The sequence below is a fragment of the Gallus gallus genome, chromosome 12 (genome assembly GCF_016699485.2).
Source record: "Gallus gallus isolate bGalGal1 chromosome 12, bGalGal1.mat.broiler.GRCg7b, whole genome shotgun sequence".
NCBI classification, from domain to species: domain Eukaryota; kingdom Metazoa; phylum Chordata; class Aves; order Galliformes; family Phasianidae; genus Gallus; species Gallus gallus.
The window spans coordinates 18696868-18723029 of record NC_052543.1 but is presented as its reverse complement, the minus strand read 5'-3'; the positions used below and the strand labels follow the sequence as shown (position 1 = coordinate 18723029).

Below are 26162 nucleotides of genomic sequence, written 5' to 3'. Positions count from 1 at the left end.
TGGTACAGTATCTCAAGACACAGCTTGTTTGGAAGGGAAGGTACCACCAAATTAAGCCCTGACCTCCTCAGTCTGGCTCTCTGGCTTGCAGTCAGTGCCCGTTTCTGCTGGGAGCTCGGAAGCCCTGGGCTCCCCATCTGCAACCACACAACTGCACACAGGTGATTTGTATGGGCTGCTCTCCCTCACGCCCGTGGCCAGCCCAACACCAACAAGGTATTGTTTTCTATTTGGTTTTGTCCCAAAGTAGAGGATTTCCAGGCACAAATTACACACAAATGTAACTCAGTTCTAGCACATTTTCAGACTGATTTCAGCTATACACTCACCCATCACCAGTACTGAAACCAGACAGCTCCTTTCCAAATGTGTTGGCTACTTGTAACTGCTACAGGGGCTTCAGTTCAAACCCAGCCTTGGCCACCTCCAGCTGAACTTCTTCAGTGCAGAGCCTGGGGACAGCAGCCCCTCAAAGCCATCATCACATGAGCCTTGTGCATGGCATGAGTCACTCCCGTGTGTTTCAGAGCACGACAACCATGGCTGGGTGCTTCGATCCTTCAAGTCAGCTTGAACTTGCACTTCTCCGAGAATGTAGTTCTAAATCTTGAGGCTGCTGAAGCCTTGCCTTCGTTTATTAGGAGCTAATTCTTGGCAGAAATTGCAGGCTACCCTGGATACTCAATCATGAGAAACACTTTCCAACTATGGCATGGCACACAGCTCAAGGCAAAAAGAAAAACGTCCAGTGCTATCTGCAAATGCCTAGTTTTGTATACAGAGGTTAACTTGGGCACAAAAGGAAATCCTTAGTCTTCATCTCCATTCCAAATTCATTTAAGGCTATCTGCACCATCATTTCTATTTATAAATGGTTCATTTTCAAATGACAACGCAATCCAATGTAAAGTTCAGGGCTTGGTGCTCTAGATCAGGACATGTGAGCTTGGGCAATCCCTTACACCTCTCTGCCACGGTGTTGTAATAGAGGTTAATGACACGTATCCTTGGCACCACACTAGATTAAGGTTTCTGGAAATTGCAAGAGCCAGTTAGGAAGTTTTGTGTTACAAACTTTTCCAAGTCTTTTTTTTTTTTTTTTTAATTGCTAATATGCATATCTGCCTGCATAACACCACTCAGCCCTTACCCACACTGATGTGAAGGCATATATGCAAATCCACGTTTTAGTGCATGCAAGAGTTCTGTATGCAAATATTTGCCCATGCAAGAGACAGCATACTGCAGCTGCATGCAGGACAGCTTGTGAATGCATGGAAACATGACCATAGATGTGGAGATGTGCTTCTCGATGTATCGAGCTTCAGAGTAAGAATTTTTATATATATATATTATAAATGCCTGCAAACAGCTGTTTTTGTACAGAGCTTTGCCAAGGCTCAGAGGGCACAGCTGTGCTGAAGGGGCTGATAGTAGCAGGGCCACTGCAGCAACTGGGGGCAAATGCAGAAAACTGAAGAAGAAATTCTTAAGCCTGAGAGGATAGGCAGATAAGACACTTAAATGAGTTAACCTGTAGGGAGTTGCACCAAGTTCACATTAGTCATTTGGGTGTGGATGTCAATGTCTGGCCAGCACGATAAGTGGATCCCCCCACCTCCTACACACATACTATTATTCAGACATCACCTGATCTTCCCTGGTGACTACAAAGCAACACAGCAGCTGAACCGTATGCCTTTGCTCCTGGGAAACACAAGATGCACTGGACTACCAGCTCTGCAGCACCATTAGCATACCTTCCAGATAACCACTTTTCAAAAGACATTGATCCATCCTGAAGCCTTGCTATCTTAACTGCACATCTGCAGTGATTTAGCCAGATGAACAGAAGCTAGGTCATCAGAAGGGCTTCACAAACACTAAAAATTAAAGGTCATCTCTATCACCACCAGAGGTTTTTCTCGTATCCTAGGGTACTTTCTGTGCTATTACATACACGTTATGAGACCGTTCAAGAACGCGTTTTGAAGGTGATCTGCTTCATGCCAAACTTCTGCTTGCTACCTCCTGAAAACCATAAACTTATCAACCTTGAAAGTGCTGCTAAGAACTTCAGGACAGCAGATGATTCACTGCAGCAGCTAGGGCGTGGAGGCAAGCTTAGTTTTACATCAAACAGAAGCAGCCACCGCATCTTCCCTCTTGCATTTCTCCAGCAATTCCCAGCTAAGATTCCTAATATCTCTTGCAAGCTTTACACCACGTATCATAGCAGGCACGTGCTCACCTTATTGGTGAAAGTAAATATTATCCCTGTTTGTGGGGGTGAAAGCTGGTGATGAATTCCAGGGCTCCTATCAAAAACCCTGACTTGTAGCTACACGACGGCACAGCACGGCTTCCCACGGCACAGCACACAAACAAACAGCTCCACCACCAAACAGAAACCCGAACAAAAGCAATCTGAGAATTGCAAGCACAAACTCAGAGCCACGCTTGTCTCATGGGACAGAAAAACGTTATGGACGGTATATGGTTACAAATCAAAGTACTGGAACACAGTAGGTTCCATTTTGTCAGATGGTTGTTTTGTTTGTTTTTTACATGTTTTGAACATGCTTATGGTGTTCAAGTTTGACTATTGACTTGTTGCTGCACATTGCATTTTAATTTAATCAGCCCCTATCCATGACAAAAATCCAAATCTCGCTAGAGACCTGCAGTTAATCATTTATTTTCATGGCTACAAGTCACTTTTCTGCCTGGTCAGTTTCCTGCAGGCTGCAGGATGAACCCTGGGCAAGATTCAGCTCTGTCATATCCAGGACAGGGGAAAGCCTCAAACTTCTTACAACAGACATTTTTATTGCTGTAGAGAAGAGAACATCAACATTCAATATCAACCTTAAGGCTTCCAAATACTCACTAACTGGCCTCACTGAAACTGCCTGGGATTCTTTTGATCGCAGTGTTTAAGATATCCTTAAAGCAGTGTACAGCAGCACTCAGCACACTTACAGTCTGATGGCGAATCATTTTAGTGTCCTAAATTCTATAGGGCTTTTTGTCTGTTTGTTTTCTAATGTCCTCTGGTGCTGAAAAAACACAAATATCGAATGGCAACGGCAAATTATTTTTTTCTTTTATTTTTTAACAGTTGCCAAGAGGCAGAAATCCAGGAGGTTTCTATAGATATTGTGTTGGGAGTCAGAGCAAAGGTGAAACATATCAAGGCGTATTCTGTAATCACAGGATGACTTGGAGCACTTTATGCTTCCTACTCTCAGCTACTAAAATGGGTATAGATTTCAGTGAACAATGGTACAGCGTAACAGCCCATGGAAAAAGTCTGCCCCATCTGCGTCAGCATCGAAGATGTTAGAGTGCCACCTTCAGTCTGAAAACGCGGGGAAAAACTCCCTTTTAACTAACCATGAAAAACCCTTAGGAAGGCTTTCAGGGAGAATCTGGGAGGTGCAGATGTCAAGCAGATACAGGTTCCCATTCACACTCTGTACAACACAAAACGAACCACCTCCAGCAGAGGTGAATCCGAATCTTTGGAACCACTGACACCCTGAGGGCTCCTTCTGCACGCCCTGCCCGGCGGTCTGAGTGAGACAGCCATGCCCCAGGCTAGCACCTTCGGCAGAAAGCAGGGCTTCTGACTTCCACAGAAGCATTGACAACGCCTGATAAAGAAAAGCAATCTGCATGTTTTGCTTTCAGATTTGCTGGAGTGAAAAAAGAACAAGTGAATGATTGCAATATTCAATAGCAATGGAAAGAATTTGTTCCCGAGGTTCAGAGTCAGCAGCCATGCCATGTCAGCCCTGGGGAATGCTGCTGAGCAGTGCAGTGCGGGCAGCAGCAGCCCAGGCTCCTCCAGTGCACCTGTGCTGCTGTGGCAGAAACTGGTGTGCAAAGTAAACTCACTGCCTGCTCCTCAGCCTGTATGGTTCCGTGATGCTTACAGACAGCACTGCACTGAGACCCTGGGAATGCTGAGTTCTCAGTTTGAAACTTCTTCACGAAACACCAAAAGGAACCACTGCGAGACATACTCAGAGCCCGTGCCTGGGACACACCGCTGTGCAAAGTCTCACCTGCAGGAGACACGTGGTCTGTGCAGAACTGACCCACATTCCCATGGAACATCTGGGAACCACCCACTGCTGACTCTGCCACGAATGGCAATTCTAGCAAGTTTTCAATTTTTTAATGCTTATTGCAATCGTATTCAAGGATTGTTTTTTAGTTCCTAATTTATACTTTGAATCTGAAATAATTTCTTAATCAAATGCTAGCCAGTTCGAATGCTTTTTTTAATAAAGTATCCCGAATATAATACATAAAATACTTCTACAAGCAGAAGCACTTTAAAGAGTGCAATGCTTCCTCCCAAAGCAATGCTCACTGCAGGCGATAAATAGGCAGCTGGGCAGAACAGAAAGCAGCAGCGATGTGCTTCGTTATCTCACTGTGCTAATCCTCCATCAGGTGACTGCTCACAAGATTTCTTTAAGCCCTCATTACAGAGGCAGAAATCCAGAACTAGGACATACACGTTAGTGACCCCAAAGTAACACGTCTAACCTCCAGGAGATCTGGGGGGGATTTGCATTCTGACCAAGCCGAGGCAAATTGCCATGTAGCAGGAGGTCGCACCCCCACAGCAAAAAAAGGGGAGACAGCAGACAAGTATTCTGCTTTTATTTGGCCGAAGGCAAATAAATAACCAGCTAAACGTTCTACATCAGAAGCAGCTCATGCTAACTGGCCAGAAGACAGACAAATCAGTAACTGGGGGTTAGGAGCTAAATCCAGGAGCTCTGAACCTGCTGCTTGGCAGAGACACAGCTTTTAATTCACTCATTAAAAAGCATTACAACTGAGCAGGTATTAATTTTAGTTTCTTGCAGTAATAAGCTAAAATCATATGACGGCAAATCCTCCGAGCCAGCTGAAATTATTTATCCTGGGATAGCTCATAAACTGTTCTCCATACTTCAAGACACTCCCCCCACAACTTGACAGCACTCTTTCAAACAGCAGTACGTTAGTTTTGAAAACGATGGCTTCTCTTTATCAGAGATAAAACCACAGGCAGTGCCCTGCTGTCACTGCTCGCTGCCACCTGCTTGGGCACTCGCACGGGGAGCTGCAGGCACGGCGATGCACGGCGCGATGCTGCACACACAGCCCCCCACATGCAGCCCTGCCCTACAACGTTGGGCACACACACCCTGCTGCCACACACACATTATCTTTGGTCGTGTTAACTCGCCAAGTGCATCGGAAGGGCGTTGTCTTTAGAAGGCACTTCCGAAAAGAAAGGCATTGGATTAAGACTATTACTATAGAAGGAGTCTTCCTCCAAGTTCATGCTATAAAGTCAAGAAAAACACAGAGCATTACAAATACCAGATGTGCCAATGGATCGGTCTGTGCTAGGAAAAAAGGAAGAGAACTCCAAACTCACCTTGATCATTTCTGCCACGTAACTTTCTGGTCCTGTATATTCTGTTGAATCTTTTACTTTCACTAACACGATAAAGCACAAATAATGCCACATGTTGTGCTCTTCTTTAATGTGCTCTTCAAAGGTGACTGTCTTGTTATCAAACTTATCTCTTTCCAAACCTACAAGAGTGACACATACATAACTCTTAGTATTTACGAACTGGGACCAGGAACATGAGCTCAAAGAACAAAACTTCTACAGCCTGCTGCACTTGTTAAGTCACAACCATTCTTAAGTGAACACCGAATGGCCTAAACTCTCTGACTAACAGCCACAGTGCAGTGGGATGGGGGGGCACTACAGGTGCTGCTCACAGCTGGTACACATCACAGAAAACTCTGGGCTAAAAAATGGTAGCCACCATGTATGCAGTCCATTGGGTTTCAGAAAGCATCTACTATTTGCAGGCAAAATGATACCCAAACACAACATTTGCTTTGCAGCAAAATTCCAAAGGTTACTTCTGTCGGTCTGCATGCAGCTCAGGCACTGCCCTGCCAGTTACCTGCACTGGCCTCAGCAGCTCAACTCCAAATCTAACGATGTGAGAATCGTTCAGACACTTCTCATCGCACCCCAAAAAATGTCTGAAGCAAAGGAGAGGCAGGAACTGAAGATTTAAGGGGAAAAAAACCAACCAACAAACAGTTTAAGACTGCTTTAGACTACATTCCCTATTCCTTCCTCCGGTCAAGTTGCTGTGCACGCGGAACAAAAGACCACCAACTGGTCAGGGAATGAAAGGTGGGAAAAAAGGCAGTAATTCCAGACTTCTTTGTAGCCACCTCTGACCCCGACAGAGTAACTCTGTATCAGGTGTGTTTCTACACTTACCACAAATAAAGCAAGTTGTTTTTAAAATCTCTTCTTTCTTCTGTTTTTCACTCCTTAAATCAGCAAAAGTATCAATGATCACACCAAAAATCAGGTTAAGGACAATAATGATGACCATGAAGAAGAATAACAGATCATATATCACTCTAGCAGCAAAGAGAGGTTCCTGCAAGATACGTATTTTAATTATTAACAACCCAAATACGTGTACAGCTAACCCTTACAATACATTTCTTGCAGTTCAGCAGCAAGGGTATGCTGCCCCACATCCCCTCCCTTCAGTGTCTCCATTTCTGATGCTCTCTAATGATATCTTAGAACTCAAAGCACTGAGTGAAACTAAAGTGCAAGACTACAGAGAAAAGCCAAATTAGTCAGCTGAGTATGCAATCACTACCAAGCTGCTCTTTCTGCTTGTGCTGTCCAAACCCATGCTATTCTCTCACACACTGAAGTTTGCCCTCTTCACCCCGCAGGCTGATTCTAATTGTATCTGCACTTAATCTGGTTATACACCAATAGAGTACCAGTGCTAATTATAAACTTTTACTGAAATTGAATGGAATTCGTTTATGTTACCAAGTACGTAGTTTTGAATGAAACAGGGCACTAAAGTTGGACTTACCATCATTCACATCACAGTCATTACCTAACCCCCATTTTCAGAGCCATCCTAGCCAGAGAGCACCAAACTTTGGTTATGAATTATGTAGCTTTCAAATCATTTTAGCTGAAAATAAGGCTAAATATTAAAGAGCACTCTGAAATTGCAGACTATGTACTTCTGTTAGCTCATGTGAGCAAAGCAGATGGGGTAAAAATGTGGCTGAAGACGTCCCTTTTTTCCCTGGCTTCAAGGTGCAAAGCATTCACTCCAACCAAGATTGGCCCTCTGGTCTCCAACGTGATTTTGTGGAATGACCAAAGGGAAGAGAGCGTGAGACTCCAGTAGGTACCGTCTGCTACTGAAACAGCCATGTGGGCTGCTTGGGGTGTGAAGGTCTTTGCTCTGCAAGGATGGCTCCAAAGAAGATCCTTCCTTTCCCAAAGTCTCATCTCAGTTCCCTCCTCTCATCCCATTCCCTGTTTTACATATCGTACCTTTCCAGCAATGCTCCCCACAGAAACTTATGCCAAAAGCAAGGTAGCAACTAGCACTGCAGCTTTGTTCTGCTACTTCTTGTTACTCTTTCTCTAGCTTGTACCTCTCTTCTTCAATTCCTGCACTCCCCAAAGCACAGACTGCTGACTACAGCTGTTCATTTGGGCCTCACTCTAGATAGTCCTCATGCTGAAAATGGTCTCATTTACTAAGACAAAAAACACAGTTAAAAGCTTATTTGAATTGGCTGCAGCTTAATTTAATGCAACTGAGATCTAACTGTATTACACAGAGAGAAAGTATGGTTCCTTCTAGTTCACAAAGTCTCCTACATCTGTTTCGAGAGTGTAAATGCATTTTCCCCAGCAGTACCAGATCCCCAGCCCTACATGGTTATCACTCTTCCACCCCCATTCAGTGATAATTTACCTCTTTGGATGGTTTCCTGAGCACATCACCTACTCCACCCCCACTCCTGAGCCCATGACTCAGTACAGTAACAATGCACATCAGTAACGTCTCACACGTATGCTCTTTATTCTCTTCCTCCATTTCTTCAGCAATCAGTTCTGTTAACACAGCAAGCAAAGACACGCATAGAAGTCAAGAAGATCAGTTTTAAGCGATTCTCTCCACTCGTTGCTGGCCGTGCTCTCATTCCCCTTTGCTAAAAGTGCCAGATTGCCAGCCAGCACTGAGAACCTCCTCAGCATTTGCAGGGAGCAGACCATCAGCAGGTCCCCCACTCTGGCTCCAGCCTGCCCTCCTTTCCCCCACCAGCAGAGTTTTCCTTTGTGCTTTAAATGCTGTCTTTGACTTGGTTACATCTTTCTGTTCCTTGCCTATGCATAGCTCTGGATCACCAGATGCCTGTTTATACAGAATCGTAGCTTTTTGACAGCTCAGAGGACAAAGTGTTGCCTCCTAAACTCTCCCCTGGTGCCTAACAGATTGCACAGCCTTTGGGCTGCGCTCAAAATGGCAACTTCAGCTCTTCTTTTCCAAATGGCTAAAATACCACCACTTATGGAAACAGCATCTTACAAAAACCTAATGCTATTTTTTATGACCCTCTCCCCATTTGGCTGAAACTTCCAACTTCACTGTTTCAGTTCCAGGGATGCTAGAATTTATTACCTAATTCCATACACTCTCTCTGTACCTATTGGAAGTCTCACAACTTACATTTCATCAAAAAATGCTTATGAGTGGATCCCACCTGCCCTCAGCAAGCATTACATGGCCCAGAGAAACCCAGAAATACGCCAAACCCAGGAGGGTACAAAGATCTGGCCACATAAGACCCTGATACCAAGTTGATTACTTTTGATACAAAGCACATCTCTGGAGTTTTCCTTTCTGCAGCCAGAGTGCATAAAGACAAAGAGCTCTCCTCCTAAAGCTGAATAAAGAAGCTGTTCTTGTATCTATGTTGAATCTTACTTTATTAAAGAGGACACTTGAGCAAAACAGAGCCATCTCCCCTTGAGAGCATGGGCTTGTGGCCATTACTGACCTTTGAAACACTTGGCCGTATAAGAGCTCCACTTCTAAGATAAATAACATTGTTCTGTCTGGCTTTCTCAGCCAGCATCATAAATCTCTAAGTAGTAAATTACATTTTCTAGAAAATAAAACTGAGAATTTTCAGCATCCAATCTGAGGCTGGTGATTATGCTACAAGTAATATCTCACATGCACTTTCCTGAGCCCCAAAACTACCTTGTGTGCTTAATCCATTGAGTACTTCCTGACATGATATTAAAAACAGTTTCCTTAGTTAACTAGATAGAATAATGCTGACAATAAACGATGTCCTGTTCCATATTTCAGAGTATTATCCTCTGAGATCACATTTAATAGCCTAATACAATAAACTTTGCGAGGACCTAAACTGCATCACTTCCTTTTCAAATTGATAAGGTACAAAATTAAAGAATATAATCAATGTTTTATCAAAGCATGATTCAGTTTCAAGTTTCTCTAGTTTAAACGCTTCATGCAACAAATGTCACTTAAGCTGTTGCATTAAGTTCGTTTTATTTCACATTAGTCTCACAATAGCTTTCCTACCCAAATTAGTTAGTTTTTTTTTTTTTAATATTGAAAAATATATATCATATCTACTTAAGGTGTTTAACATGAAAAAGGGTGAAAACTCAGGATGGGAGTTAAGAATTCGAAAAGCAGATACTCACGATCTGAAGGAATGATTGAAGAACAGTTCTCACTGCTGCCTGCTTTGCACACATCTGAATAGAGAAACTCCCCAGTCATGGTTTCACCTGGTTCTGTGCGATCTAAAAGCAGACAGTGATAAACTGAATGGCTCAATATTTTCTATGCTTTGCAAAGTTACCTCTCAGTTATTAAGATACCTCACGATATCATATGCAGTGTTCCATTACTAAGCGATTTAGAACTGCGTGTTACCTTAGAGTTAGATGGTTGTAGTACTTTCTGATTCACACGTTCAGTGATTTTAAATTCAAATATAAACTTATTTCTGTGAACTAAAGACCACAGTTGTGTATTTATTTTGAATTAGTTTCACAGTTGACGAAGTAATTGAAAAGATTCCAAATCTATTATGTTCTAGTGCATAGTGAATTGTTAAGGTGATTGAAAGCTTGCACTTCAACATCTTACAAATATCAAAGCCATCCCAGTGCCACACAGTAATATCTCTTAGGCATTGCTCCAGCTTGGTGCAAGCGTGAATTAATAAGGTCAGTGAGGTTTGGGTCTCCTATAGGGCTGGCAGTAAAATCAGGAAAAACAGTGGCTATGTCAAATAACGTTTGTCCGAATAACACAAATATCAGAGAAAACCAAAATGAGAAAGACAGAACAAGCCCAAACCCAAACTCCTCCTCTAACAATTTCATTTCTATGCTTCCCATTCACTGAGTTGTGCACTAGATGCTGTAGACTGATAAAAAAAAAAACAAACAACTTTTAACTTACAATAAACAACAAAGTCAGCATTGAGAAGCCTACTATGGAATTTAGACTACAACAAAAATTGAGAGATTCATCCTGCACATAGAAATGAGCAAATCTGAGTTTGACAGAGAAGCCTCTACTTCATGGGATCACCTTTTTGAAGGTCACTTCCCTTCATTTATATTCATGGGGTTATTTCCGATAGAACATTTCTGTGATTCTGTGATTAATTTTTGTTATGTTGAAACTAAGACTCACCATTAATAGCCAATATAAGCATTCAAGGTCTGGCAAACCACAGCAGAGTTGAATTGCGCTAGTGCAGAGCCTTCCCCATCATAGCCTATCCAAAGCCTGCTTGTAATTAAACTGGGGAAGGGAGTAGGTGTTATCTGAATTTGATAATCTCAGCTGTTTTAGGAAGTGAAGAGGAAGAACCTCCAATTTGTACAGAGAAGCCCAAGTGCTATCTCCAGAGGTTCTTCTACCCCATCTCTCTTTATATTGCAGCAGATGCAGCATCTTGTAAAATTTACAAAGTAGATTTGGTGCCCATTTGCCCCAGTCAGTTTTATATCGTTTCTTTCATTTAAATACAGTTCTTGGTAGGAAAGAATCTGTCAAACTTGCAAGAGAACCAGTATATCTCACAGAAGTTGGAAGACGTTCAGCGTGCCCTGGGGAACAGAAACCCATTACTTTCCTCAGCACTGTCAGAATGAGTTGTCAATACCAACCTGGCAATAACGTTTCATTGGGGAGCTTGTCTACTTCCAGGATAAAGTCATCTTTGAAGAACAGGTACCCCACTATGGAGAACAGGTACACGAGGATGAGCGCGAGCACAGCGGTCAGGATGATGGAGCGCCCATTGCGGGTGACACTCTTGATGACGTTCAGCAAGGTCTCCTCTCGGTACACCAAGTCAAAGAGCTGGGACAAAAAACAAAGGCATAGGTGTTTCTCACATGTACTACTGATACCACTGGTGGCACATCACCAACGAGCAATATTTTCACCCAAATTAGCGCCGAGAAGAAAATATGCTGTTTAAATTACTTTATGTTTCTCACTCTGGGTCTGTGACATTTCTCCAATGTAGCCCCGTCAGGTCAATGGCTACATTGGCTGACAATGAGAGGACAGGTATTTGTAAAATGGAACCTATGTCTATACAGAAAATAACAAATTCGGTTACCAGAGGATGTAGCAGATATTAAAGAAAGGGACAAACATAGAGCTCTGAACGAGATTTAGGGTTTGCTTTAAAAGTGACACATTTTCTCCACCAACACTACATATACTCCTTTACTGCCTGTTCTTAGAAGTGCACTGCACATGATAAATTCCACCCCAAAGAGAAAACAGACACATGCCAACCACCCCTGTCAGTTGCGTAAGGCCTATAGCTACAGAGATGCTCCAAGCACTCAGAAACATGGACACTGCCTTATTGTTATTGACAGTAACGGAGAAAACTATCTTCTAGGCTGTATGCCTATAAGCTTATTTTTTATACATTAATATTTTTTAAAAAATGAATAACTTGTATTAGTATTGTAATAACTTGTAGCATGGTAACGCCACAAATGCCCCCCGTTCAGCTACCACTTCCAGATTTTTCAGTCATTTTTCTTTTCTTGTGCATGAATTTATGTGACCTTAAGACTTGAAGCTTCACCGGGCTGTGATCACTTGGAGTCAAAACAATGTAAGTTGTCTCATCACCTTGAAGTCAGATCAGGGTCACAAGCAGTGCCCTTAACCTACAGAATGTATACCCTTGGTGTCTGTGAAGATGACTAACTACCGCAAAGGGAAATGCTAAATACCTTTGTTGGAACTGCAGACATACTTACTGTAATAACTGATTTTAACAGAATTTAAACTTAAACACGTGTCCTGTATAATCTGCTTAAAGAAAACAGAAGTAGTCTCAACTTTTCTGTAAAAAAAGGCAGGAAAAGGAGCTACAGCAGGGGGGGGTCTTGTAGCCTCCCCCAGGAACACAACCAAAATCACCACCACGCCATTTTCAAGAGTGGCTGCACAACAGCGTTGCAGCAGTTAAACAGAAAGCAAGCAGCGCATGGCATCTAGATACACATGAGATGGGGCTTTACAAGCACACAGGAAGAAAAGCATTCTGAGGACAAAATGAAAACCTACCAGCAAACTATAGAAGAATTCGTGTACAAAGAGCCCCAGAGCACAGATCAGGAGGTACAGCAGATGATACAGAAATTCTACGTCCATGATCATGGCCTTGTATCCTCTAGTGAAGGTCCCACAGTTACCCACAAAACTCATCAGAAAAATGATTTTATTACAAACCTAAGGAAAGATGAAGCATAAATTAATTATAACACACAGCTTGCAGGAAAAAAAAAAAGCAGTTTTTCAGAGTAGTGGCAATTCAACTTCACAGTGATATCAACAACTGTGCTGAGTGGTCTGTTCCCTGATAGCACCTTACGTGTCAGTCAAAAGCAGTTTGCGTTGTGTTTTCTGCACAGCAGAGACTGAGCCAAAGCTAAACACGTTTATAAAACTGGCACATGGACTCCACCCTCCAGCTTGTTATTAAAGGGCAGCAAAACTAAGATTTAAAGAAGTAAAACCACACCCTTATGTGAGAGGTAAACCTTCCTCGAAAACAAAACAAACAGAACCTCTAAGCTTTTTACTTTCTGCAATCAAATTACTTTTTAGCCTCCAGCAGCCCTTACATTTCCAAAACTCTAAAACAGCCCCTAATGCTTGCTAATAAGTGAGTGGCCCCCATTGCCTCAGTGTTCCACCCTCAGCTCATGCACACAGTAGCCCTACTGTGTGGCACCAGCCACCAGCACCGAAGAGAAGCTGCCTTCAACCTACCTGCTGAATGCTACAATTGCCAACAGCAGCAGCAACCCTAACAGTGCAGCCCTGATCCTGCAGCACAGGACACTTGGTGGTGTACTTTGAAGATGAGGAGCACGATTAAATGATGCACCTGAAAGCTGGGCACGAGAAAGGCCAAGACTCTGAGAAGATGCATTTTTGCGCAGCTCCCACTGACTCAGTCGAAGAAACATTTCTGGCTTACTTGCCTGGAAACCACACATATCTTGGTTTGAGCACTAATGAAGTTCTCTGGTGGCTCTGCTTATACGCTCGGTCCACATATTACTGTAGCAAAACTGCTTAGCGTCAGCTCTTGGCTGGCAGGTAGAATGCAGGCAGACATTTGGGAAATGTGTTGTTTAGTATATCTTGCACAACCTGGAAATACTGCAGCTCAGTCACAGAACAGAGCTGGGTTTGAACAAACACCGAGTGCTGCAGAGTCACAGAGGCTTCTTTACATTGCTGGCTGGGGTGGGAGCTGCTCCTGGACTGTGACAACACCGAAAGAAACCTCAGAGCTCTCCAGCTTAGGGAACCAGGGTTACATGAACAGCAGCAAAGTTCTCCTGCTAGTAATGACCAAGGAGGAAGTGACCCCATAGCCTAGTTCTGCCCCAGTGTTCCAGGCTTTTTCTGCAGGTAAGAAGTCCTTACATAAGGAGCAATGGAACTTCCAAACACCCAACTCGATACTTACGTTGAATGCACCCAGAAGAAATAAAGTAGGTTGTAAACCAACTGAAAATATTAGTCGTAATATTGTAGAAGCTATTAAGGCTCGGATGCCGTGGGGCTTAGGAAGAGCAATGACTATAGCCAGAGAAATCAGCATAGCTGTCCACAGCAAGCCTGACAAGTGGGGCTCCAAAGTACCTAGGACAAAGAAGGGAAAAAATAGACAAATTCACTACTCCGTATACCAAGCAAAACAAAAACAAAACAGCCAAGTAAACACTATTTTATCTCATCTTTGGTGGAGTGCCATTAATTCTGATGTTCAGACACTGCTGATTGCAAAGTGCTAAGTGGGACGTCTGAGCCCAATGCCTTTAGCAGTTTAATTTCAAACTTGTTACTAAAGCATTATGTAAATGATAAACACCAGTATTATAGGATTCTTCATTTTAGCGTTCATTACTTATGCACCTTGAATATTGAAATGGAGAGTTTTGCTGGCGTGCTCTATAGATGATCGAATGGATGGGCGCGTGAAGGCAACAAACGCATGCAGGTCCTGATTCACACACTCACCCTGAGTCTCCTATTACGCTTTTGGTCAAAAACCTTGTGCCAGTTTATATCATCTCTTGCTATTTCTGGTTCTATTTCAGCTGTCCCGTGAGACTGCCTCCTTACATAACATCAGTTTGCGTCGCTAAAAATACACTTCTCAAAGAACCATGGAAAATACTCAGCCTAAAACACCACTTAACCTGGGTTTATGCAGAATATGAAAGATACCTTTTTCTTACAACCTGCATTAAAAATGCTTTTATTCATGAATGAGGTACCTTCACAAAGAACATCAACAAGCCAGTGCTCACCCGACACCAAGTGTCCATACTGACCTAACCTCAAAGCACTTGTCACAGCACGTGGGTCCATTACCCACCCACAGGCAGGAGGGTGGTGTACCTGGAGGACTGGGTGGGAAGCTCTCTGTGCTTCTGGAACTGTCACATCACTACCTCATCCCAGGCCTCCAGTTTTGCTCCTGCTCAAGTCAGAAGATTTCCAGTTTGTGCTACAGCCACATGCTGAGCAGTGCTCAGTTCAGCACATCTGGGCAAGTGTGGGACTCTGACAGCTTCCCCTGAATGCTTTGCTTTGAAAAGTCTGATTTTTTAAAAAAAGCTTAAATACATACACAGATATTTTGTACTTGGATGTTTGATTGTAACTAGTAGAGGAAGAGATTTCATCAAAATGTTACCTGATAAAGTATTTCAAATATGCAAGGTAGGGCAGTTTCAAAATGCCAAGATTCCCTCACCCCTGCTCCTGCAACTTGTAATCCCAACAAACTTGTTTAATGACCAACTTTGCTAGTAGCCATTCATTCAGACTTTTAAATTTTAACTTGTGATCTTTGAGACTGAAGACAGAACGCAGCTGCTCCTCGTTCCGGCCAAACCCCTTTTCAGTGAACTGGTGAGCTGCCAAAAAGGTGAAGCAGCTCCCAGGCTGCACACACAGAGCTCAGCTGATACCGTTATGGCCAGGCTGCTGCTGCCTCTGAGCTGTGCTTTCAGGGGGTTCTGCAGTCAGCCAGGAGCAGGAGGCAGAGGGAAGTGCCATGGGAAGAGATGAGCATCTCTCTGGCCCTGCTGCTCAATGAGCGTTAAAGAAGGGGAAGTGAAGGCCTGGACACAGACAGCCCTCCCCAGGATGGGGTGGTACTTCTGGCATCCTTAATTTACTCGTTGGCACTGATCTCCTACTCAGTCACGTCTACCATACCAGTTGTGCAGGTGATAAGTGTGACAGAGGCACTCATAGCAGCATTTCTCCAAACGTTCTGGTTCTTGCTGATGTGAACCCATGGACTGACCTGCGCTAGGGGGCATCTCTTTGGAGAGGCTGAATCTAAGGATGAGCAGCTGAATCGAGCCAGGGTTCTACTGGAAGTATTTACTGAATTGGCTCCGAGACTGCGGCACAAACTCACTGCTTGGATCAAAAGCCACTTCCCCTAGACCTTCTACAGCAAGGTTGTGCAAACCAGCACACATTAACCCATACTTGATGACAGAAATGATAGCAAGCCCAGCTGCTGCATGCGTATGGCAAAGAAATGCCATGTGACCATGAAAGTCTTACAAAAAATGACATTAGCAAAATGCAAGCTCAAGGAAAAAATAAATTAGCATTTCTTGTATTTTTAGTTCAACACTTAATTACAGAATTTTAAAACACAGTAGAACAGTCAAGTAACTAAACGTGGATATCTGCCTTTGATAATTTTTTCCCTAGGAAAAAGCACAGCTCTACATTTTCCTTACAAATACCTCAAGAAAGAGTCAGAAAACAGCATTATTTAAACCAAAGCAATTAAAAAAGCCTGATTCTGTTCTACTGTCTCACTAAAATTAATAGGGATACACAGACGTGTTACAAACAGAATCTGTCTCACTAGACCTTATTTGTTCATATATTTTTGTATGTTGAATATTGATACCTCCTCGAATTCCTTTGAATGGGTAGAAAAATGCTACCAGCAGGTTCATGAGGACAGCCAGGTTAAAGGAAATACTGCTCCAGAAGGACATGTTGCGAGCACACCAGTACAGGAAAGGCTGAGCTGCAAAACAACCACCATCATTCTTTTTAGCAACATAGCACTTAAAAACATGCCTGTATGAAAATAATCTCCCCCAAAACTCAGTTTATTTTCAGTTTGCCAAAAAGCACAGTATCAACAGCACTAGCACTCTTTGCTTATTCTCAAGCTTATTTGATTACTCTCTATCTTTGGGGTACTTCCTGCTTCTGAGTCATGATTCAAGGCAAAGGGCCGTGTTAAAAAGGAAAGTATTTTCCAGCACGAATTGATTTAGCAGCAGCACAAGTTCAGAAATACCGGAGGTCAGGGACTCCAGGTTTCCCCTAATAACACACTTTGCACTGACAGGCACACAGAATGATGAGAAGGGAGAAGACCCGTCCACGCTCCCATCAGTGCCACGCAGCTGCAGCCCTCCCTGCTGGCAGCTCCCTGCCCACCCTCAGGCTTCTCCTCCACTGCAGCCAGCAGAGCACACACTGCAAAGGCCCAGGTGCACCATTAAGACAAAATGCAGCGCAGTGTAATCATACAGCTGAAACATTTAATAGACCAATACAGCCCCAAAACAACCATCTAGTGGAAGCTCAGCCTGCCTTCCCTCTGTACCGTGGGCAAAGGACACACACAAGGCAGCACAGAGCAGAGTAATATAGCTGTGTATTTCAAAAATAAACATAAATGCCTTTAAAAAGAGTTCTCATTTCACTAATCTCTGCAGCTCAAGTCGGGAGGCACAACAAGCAGAAAGCTTTGTATCCTGAAGCAGCCGCGGACAAGAAAACGAGAAGGACGGCTCAGAAATGGCCTCAGAGTAATTCCCTGTGCACCACAACACAACCCCAGCTCAGCTCCTGCAGGCTTACTGTGCAGCAAATTGGGTACTCCTGAGATCTAGTGGTGACAAAGCTATTAAAATTCTCTCAAAGAAGAGAAAGAACTCATGTTTTCCTCCCTTGGAAGGAGGCAACACGTATAGATATCAGAGAGAGAAGGGAAAGAAGCTCAGGGTGAGATTTAGGGAAAAGATGAAAATGCAAACTGTGAGGCTCAGAAGACGACGGGATGAACGGATGCAGCAGCTCTGAGCTCACAGCAGCCAGCACTTCTCTCCGGGAGATCACCTCTTCCAGCATCCAAAGCAAAAAGTAGGTTAGAAGAGTTACACAATGCTTCACTATATCGAGTTGAAATGCACATTAAAAGTGTATGTATTGAACAGCTGAATGCAGAAGAAAGGACTACAAGAAGGCACCCAGTCACTGCAAGAACACAAGCTTCGTTGCATCTAATTAGCCAGGTACATGTGAAGCCTCAATGAGACGAGAGGTAGCAATGTTTCGAATACATAATGCACTCATTTCTATATTACTTCTCTTCCCACTTACATCACAAAGACCCAGGTTTTACTTGAAGCTGCTATTGGAGGGTGGGCACAGACAATCTGCACTAGGAAGCATTTTTGCCTGGTTTTGGCAGGCTCATTTGAATTCCTAATTAAGACCTTAGCAGCCACTTCTGGTGCTCAGGTGATGAGTCAGCTCCAGCAGCCAAAGGAGGAAAATAATGATCTCTAAAGACTTCTCAGAAAAGCTTTGTTGATGAGCTTAATATCTCAGGCTGATGTCTCACAGAGGTTTGAATAAATGTTAAGTGGCAGCATGTGAGCACACCAGGGCAGTGCCAGCCTGTCATGGCACAAACAACAAACCTGCAGTGAGGATGTGAGAGATGGTAGAAGGGTGGAGTATCACTGAGGCCTATCTAACCCTGAACATTAGGAGGCAGACAGTGACTTCCTGCACGGTGGAACAAGATTATCATCTGAATAAAGACTCCAGTTCTTCAAAGAGAAAAGAAATACTCTCCACTTCTGCTGATGGATCTCGATTGATTTGCAGTCGGTTAATTTTGAGTATCCTCATTGCTTGCTCAGAGATTGCCTCAAAGACAATTACTGTAACTCAAGTCTGGACTTAAACAACAAAAGCCAACATAATGTATGGCTGCTGTCAAACACAACGTTGTCCATTTGCTTATGATGGCTCCTGTCTTCCTCAGGGTCCTCAGAACCCCCTCAGGAAGCAGCTTTCTGGGGAGTTTGATGCTGTCAGAAGTATTAATCCACTGCCAAGTGGAAACAGCTCCACTCCAGTATTCCTACCCATGAAAAATGTTTCAGCAGAGCTAATCAAGCTTCAGGCTGTCTTATCTATATTTAATCTTGATGATTTTAAATAAAATTACAATTGTTTTTCTCTGTTAAACAGACTATTAACATATATATACACACACAGCCCGACAATCAGAAGCAAATATTGAATTTTCTTTGCCAACGTGCAAGACATTATCGGCTCAAGTGTGAGCTGAGCATAAGCAACGTAACCACGAATTGGAGAGAGTCCAGGCTCTTCTTGGAGACGCACACTGAAAGGGCAGAATGCAATCATCAGAGGTTGCAACAAAGGAAATCATTTCATAAAAAGCCGCTTTCTCAAGAAAGGTCAAGAGTTCTCTTCTCAGCCCTTCTGTTCTCCCTACAGTCCGCAGTGCTGACACAGTGCCACCAGGGCCTCTGGCAGGGACGCAGCACTGCAGGTGGCTTTGGTGGGCAGCAGCAGCACGCAGCTGCACAGGAGCCCCAGAACATCCATGTCAGGAGAGCATGGGACCAGGCTGAGCTCCTGCACCAGGAGCTGCTGCTGAGCTGATGGGGGCATGGGGAACAACACGGGTATCAGATGGCGGGCGTTGACTCAAGGAGGAAATAACTGCTTTATCTCTGACACCTCAGAGGGTCACTGTTGGTAAGTTCTAACCACTCATCACCGCCCACTGGAGCTCAGCCTCATGTGTGACATTTCTCCTTCAGAAAAAAAAAAGGAACTTCTTTAAAATAATCTATTCAAAGCAAACAAGTTAAAAAGTTACTGGATGAAGTGATTGTTGGCACTGGAAGGAGTCAAATATAATTTTAAGTTTCCCAGCTGCCAGTGGGAACCTCAGAGCAAAAAGGTGTGCAGGACAGCATGTCCTCCAGTCTCCTCTTTGCCCACAGAAAAGACTAACTCTGCTTTTACCATTACTATGGTAAAAATGTGTGTTTAACCTCTTCTTAAATCTCTGCACTGCTGGAGATGCCACAGGCACCACGGGCAGCCCACGGCCACGCTATTACTTGTCCATACTCTTTCTTGCAGTGCAGGGGGACTGCTCTTTGTGCCCAGCACAGGAGAGGAGAACAGACCGCTGCTTTCCTCAGTTTTGTCTTCTCCATTCCTCCCTGTCCCCAAATGCCATCTCATTTCAGCAAAGCCCCCACAGATGCATTCCTTCCTCTTGAACCTTAAAAAAGATGACCTGTGATCTTTCTTGCTGTTCTCCCTGGATCCCCTCCGGTTGGTCCATATTGCGGTGGCTCTAAGCTTGATTTTGTTACAGCATGTCGCCATCGTGCAGAGAAGCAGATTCTTTCAAACAACCAACAAGGTTGCTGCCACACTAGGTAACCATCTGCTAGCAAGTCAACGTTTTACATTCTTAAATGCTGACCTAAATACTCTGCTGGTAACACTCCACACAACTACGCTGGCAACAACCACTTACCTCGTAATTTCTTTTGCCAGTTCATCTCATTAAAGAGGTCTTCTGATTTCATGAAGAAATCATTGATTTTACTGCCTTGTTCATCCCTCTCCGTGGTGTAATATATCCGCAGCTTGGACTCCTTGGTGAGGAATTCACATATATTGGGCACAGGGAAGACGATCTGCTCCATCGTACGGTCTGACCTGACAATCTGAACAACAGTCTTATTGGAGTTTTCCCCACTTTTACATGTTCCTACTTCTTGGTTTGCCTGCTTTCTTCTTTCCCCTCTCTAAAAGCAGCTACACACAGAAACTTGGAAGCGTTTCTGTAGAACAGCAGCTTGACAGAGACTCCAGTTAATTTACCTTTCAAAGCAGGCCTACATTTAGCTCCAAGATGGATAAATTCTCTGCTATGGTCTTACTCTGGCAATACTGTTCTTAGTTGGAACTTCCAAAGGGCCTGGTAAATCCTGCACCAAAGCTGCTCTGCATTTCAGTACAATCTGGTTGCCCAATTCAGTGATCTTTTTAGCCAGTTTTAGCCACACATCGCACGAGGAGTAACAGTTATATTTAACCTGCTTATTAGAGAGCTTTGTGAACTCTCCAGGTCTGTGAATGTTTTGCCTTTTAAAAGCTTCTCAGATTGACTGTGCACAAGGCCAAGCTCTCATTTTAATACAGAAAGAACGGCAGAAGATATCACTAGCTTTATGGATTAAGCAATAGCACCGGCCAAAATGTAACATAAGTGAAGTTACACTTCCTCCTGCCAACAGAGCTCTGCTTAGCTCCATCTTAAAGCCCACACATGACAGCTCAAAAATAGCTCTCCCCCAGAGACTGTCAAAAACAAAACAGGAAAAATAAATATATATTCTTATGTCCACACAGGTAGTGAGTTCAATCAAAATATCGTGTATAATATAACCGTTGTTTAATTACATGGATTTTCCTCTCAAACTGGTCTTCCCACAGAAGATTACATCCCCAGGACTCTCCCAGCAGTCTCCATTTTCCTTCTTACCTCAATCTGTGCCGTGTGCTTGGCATAGAACTCCAGAGCCTCGTCTCCCTCAATCTGACCTCCTGGCTTCAGCATGTTCTGCAGCTCTTTGTTGTGACGAGCCAACTAAAATAAAGGAATGCAAAGGGAGTGGGAAACACCAGATGTCTCTCTATGATATTAAATTTCTGATTTTTGGCATAAAAAATAAATAGTATGCAGTCAGCTGCTAAGAAAGGGCAAAGTTGACAGAAGGTTTGTTCTATTCCAACCAGACACCCTGCAGCTCTATTTTGGGTGCAAGTCAGAATGATTCAAATATATATATTTTTAATAGCTATGTTGTACTCCTCTCTTATCCATTCTCTCCCACCCTTCACCTGACTGGGGAAGGTTCCTGAACATTCACACGCAGTCTGCCCTTCTACACCCACCCTAATTCAAAGGTGTGCTAATTGCTCAGCACTGAGGCAGGGATGGACGAGAGTGCTTGCAGCAACTGAAAAGCAGATTCACAGAGCACTGCTTCAGAAAAAAAATGCTTCTGGATGCTCTACTTTCATTTTACAGCACGATGACAAATTTTCTTCTCAGATGTAAAAGGAACAAGGAGTCTCTAATGGAGGGATCTACGTAGCATTGATATATAAATAGACCTAGATTACTTTTTCCCTTTGACCTTTCAAACGCACAGCAGCGCAGTGGAACTGGCTGGCTCCAGCATAAATGATGGGAGAGAGAATGCAGCATGAACAATAAAAGCAGACTGAGACTTCTCCTTAAGGTTTAAATGACCCACGAGAAGAATTTCTTTAGGAGAAGAAATAACCTCTGATAAAGCTGATAGATAATACCTTTACTCCCTTAAACTGCCAAGAACTCGAATTATGAGGCTTCAAAAACTTAGTCATGAATCTGCCCACTTCCAATTATAAAAATCCAATTTTTTTCTTATTTTTATTGCAGAATTTTCTTTTTTTATTTTTTTTTTAAAGCTAAGATTGTATTATAAAAGGATAACTTGCAGGGAGTTTGTCTCTGAGAGATGAACCATTAAAACAGTTTCAGTGAAAAGCAGGACTCCTGGTATTTGCAGTTTGTGATAATTAGTGCCCACAGAAACCATAGGTGAAACTCTACCTGATGAGCTAATATATAAATGTTGTGTCCCACGTTCCTAGGAGATGCTGCAAGATCTTCTCCATTCTCTCCGTCCTCAAATTCTACTTCGCCCTGTAGATATGCCTTCTTTATCACCTCCACCTGGAAAGACAGCCACATGCCAGCAAAGAGACAGCTCAGTTTGAGGGGTGAAGCTTGCTAAGGCCAGCACACATGAAGTACTCTTACAGAAGCAAAAGGGAGCTGAGCATGTACAATTCCAAGAGGAAGGTCAGAGGGCTTCTCTGCATCCAGGGTAAAACAGGAAACCTCAACTCAGTACCTTCAGCCCAGCTCATCAACACAAGAGACCAGACTTCGTGCTTCCATCCAATGAATGTGCTTTTGGCCACACTCGTGGCACACCACATCACCTTCTGATCTTTGGCTGCACCACAGCTCCACACACTGAGACAAGCTGTCAGTGTTTCAGCTGTGCTGTGAATCTCCTGTTTGTGTTTTCACCAATTAACACGTTAAACTCTAGCAATGTTGTAGGCTGGTTAACAAACAGCTTTTAGGACACAATAAATTTGTCTTTTGTGCCAATGGTTTCCTTACACAGACTCTGAAGTATAAGATGAGGATCTCCTCCTTAGGCAGCAGCGAAGCAGCTGGCTCTAGCATTTAGCACCAGGTAATTGCTCCTGCTATCTGAGAACCAGCCAGGGCCATTCCCAGCAAACACCGCGCTCATTCGATCCAATCCTCAACAGGACTTGAGCTGTCAGTGCTCTCTCACACAGTGCTGGGGCTGATGGGGCCCCCCAGAGCCACGATGGCACCTGCCGGATCTCTCTAAGGGAATGCAGGGTGCCTAGGGACTCACCAGCTCTTTGGGCCTCATGTTGTAGAGAATCCTTTCTGCGTTCTCGCTGTCGTGCCTGCTCTCCATGATCGCCAAGAGTAACTTTGAAGCGTTGTTCTAAAGGGAAGGAAGAACATCAGTCATTGCCAGGAGCCAAAAGCAGAGCACACCCAGCCTCAGCTCTTCCACGCATGCTGCCAAGAAGGGCTTCAGATGCCTCTTCTTTTTCCTTTTATTTTCCAAACCCTATTTATCATGGAGCACCAAATTAAAAACTCAAGTTTTGTCACAGACTGAGGTTTTGAGGTTGGTGTACATTTTGTGCGAAAAACACTGCAGCATTACTGCATGCTTTCAGCTCCACAGTGGTGCAGCTCAGCGCTACTGGAGACTGTTGATTAAATCAAAGGACAGCCAAGGCTGAAGACACAGACGTGCTTTGCTGCTTTTAACTGAAAATTACCGTGTGACCTGCTCATGCCAAGAAGAGGAGGAAGGAAATGGGAAACTACCACAAGGCACCAGACTACTCTAATACGAATAATTAAGATTAAAATCCATCATGATTGACAATAAAAACCAATAGAAGTATTTAATTTTGAAGTATAATGCTAATTGAGTCTAAAAGCATTTTTTATTTAGAATAATAAAAAACCCACACTACCCATATTAATGGCGTGAGTCGGCAACGGAAGACAAGTAGACAATGCACTATGAGACAGGACAAGAAGTCAGAAAGGAAATACTTCTCAAACGTGGGCTGAAGTTGGAGTACTCCACGGTTACTGTAGTTAGAAGACAACCTGCCAGTGTACTTTGAAATCAGTACCAGGATTAGTTACTTCAGCATTAATATGAGTAGCCTGAAAAAATTCTTGATGACTAAATGTCAACCCATCTAACAACAATGAAGTATTTAGGCAATTAGGCATAGCATGAGAAATTTGACTTCCACTGTGTATACAAAAGCTCTCAAACAACAGAATTTTTAATTGGAATTACATTTTTCACTGATAATTATTTTAGGACTCCTCAGTATTGCCTGCAGTCACCCACGTGTGAAAAAGGTGATTCCATGTTACCATTTAGAAGATGAAATACCTGTGACAAACAATCCTTGGGCACCGTGTTCAGCTCTCTGACACAGTAATTTTTTGGCACTTGTGAATATTGGGATATAATAACCATCAACGTGATTCCAGCAATAAGATTATGGTTCATCTTGCTTATGCTAACAGGATCACACTAAATATTCACTTGCCTTCAGTTCTAACACGAGGTCCATCCTCTTCTTTCCCAAAGGGTTGATATCATTGAGAATTAATGCTGTGATGATGTCAATACCGTTGGACTCATGAGTAGCAATACAGTTCTGTCCAAAGAAAATTAGTCAAACTTCATTAATTGTCTACGCTGAAAATGCAGCCTAAGCCAGTGACCCAGCCAGAACAGAAGAGTTAGCTTTGTCGTCGCCTGGTAAGCTGCTCATGATGAATAATGGCACAGAAAACTCCAGACAGTAGAATAACATGAGATAAATGCATCTGGTTGTACGCTTTTCCTATAATCAGTCACGGCGTGTCCTCCTGAAACCACCCAAACCCAGGAAGCAGAAAACAACACAGCTGATAAACTAAGTATTTACATGCCAAAGTAAAGGCTGAATAAGCAGCTAAGGAAGAACGGTGTTTTACCAAGATTAGGGAGAGTTTTCTTTATTTCAGATGTGCCAAACAACACCAACTTTGGATGTGTCTAATCAGAGAATGCAATTTTCCACAACCTTTGTGCTTGCCCTGAAACCTTGCTTTTGTAATGGCATATAACTAACATGTACAAACTGACAGCAGCTTGCCAGCTTCAAACTGCAGTCCTGCCCTGTTATGGAGTCGCTCTGTAAAGACGTATAGTTGTATCTAGAGATGGTTATTCCACCCATTCTATGGCCTGTACTATGGAGATAAAATGTTATAAAACACAACCAAATCCCTTTTGTCAGGCAAGCAAAGTGAGCAGCCCTGCAAGACAACACAAGTTGTGCAGGCTGAGGGCTGAGCCCAGCAGAGCGCATGTTGCAGGCACAGGGAGGCAGGGATGTGCTCCTTACAGACATTACCTGGTTTTCGTGGCAGGGCCCCTGGCAGTACTCAGTCAAGCTTTCCAGCGTCTGGTTGATCAGCGCTACGTTTTTCTCATTGATATACAGACCAAGAAGTCCAAGCCCACCAGTTGTGCTTCCACAGATGCAGTCCAGGAACTGCAGCGTTTCACACACCAAGTTGTAGTTGGTCTTGTTGTTCTGGCAGCGAAGGAAATTCTGCAGCACGTTACAGTTGGGGCAGGGAGGAAGAAGGAGAGAAACCATACAAATTGATGTTCGGATCATAGCGTTTTATTAAGTTTATCAACCCGCAATTGCATTGCACGGTATATTGCTCTAATTTCACTGGAACCTCATTACAGGGAGCCTGGACAGACAATTTAAGACTTCCAGGGCTTGCTTGCCATGTGTGATGCTCTCGAGCAGCTTATTGGCTTCACATTTTTTATAGAAGACAGCATGCAGTAAACAGAGCGCATCCATTAGGGCACTAAAAGCAGCACAGAATGGGCAATACACTACGAATCAGAAAGCTCCTCTAAGCATGGAAGCTTTCTTCCATCCTGCTTGCTACATTTCACTGCTAATGATCACTGAAGGCTCCTCCTGAGACCCTTCTCCAAGACAAAGAAAACAATTCCCTGGCTTTGCTTCACAGCAGCACCACCTGAATTGGTGAGGAGGCATCGACTGCGTGACTTGAAGGGAAGTGTCCTTCCATGTAATTCTCTCAATTTCTTCCCACATAATTATTGAAATCCCTGCCTGAATTTGCTGATTAGGAGCAGTTCATTTAATGAAATACCACAGTTATCAGCATGGATTAAACATGTTCCCTCTCTTCTGTATTCCAAATGGGAAATAAAAAGAAAGAATAAAACAGCCCAAAGAGGGACAATTAATGAAAAACAATCTCCCAAGGACTCGGGTGGTTTCTGTCAGTTCCCAGCA

The 26162-nt window shown here is 43.4% G+C and overlaps 1 protein-coding gene across 18 annotated transcripts in view; it reads right to left on the bottom strand.

Annotated features, from left to right (window-relative positions):
- Positions 1-26162, bottom strand: part of ITPR1 (inositol 1,4,5-trisphosphate receptor type 1) — a 150712-nt gene that overhangs the window by 12072 nt on the left and 112478 nt on the right. For all 18 annotated transcript variants that reach the window (XM_040646080.2, XM_040646085.2, XM_040646086.2 and 15 more), the window contains 14 exons: positions 25227-25427; positions 24372-24482; positions 23132-23227; positions 22282-22404; positions 21163-21267; positions 20149-20341; positions 16438-16560; positions 13957-14132; positions 12540-12704; positions 11108-11303; positions 9623-9724; positions 7854-7993; positions 6323-6488; positions 5447-5607 (listed from right to left, as the gene is read on the bottom strand). In XM_040646080.2, the coding sequence (XP_040502014.1) occupies positions 5447-5607; positions 6323-6488; positions 7854-7993; positions 9623-9724; positions 11108-11303; positions 12540-12704; positions 13957-14132; positions 16438-16560; positions 20149-20341; positions 21163-21267; positions 22282-22404; positions 23132-23227; positions 24372-24482; positions 25227-25427 (2058 nt within the window). The remainder of the gene's footprint in view (positions 1-5446; positions 5608-6322; positions 6489-7853; positions 7994-9622; positions 9725-11107; positions 11304-12539; positions 12705-13956; positions 14133-16437; positions 16561-20148; positions 20342-21162; positions 21268-22281; positions 22405-23131; positions 23228-24371; positions 24483-25226; positions 25428-26162) is intronic.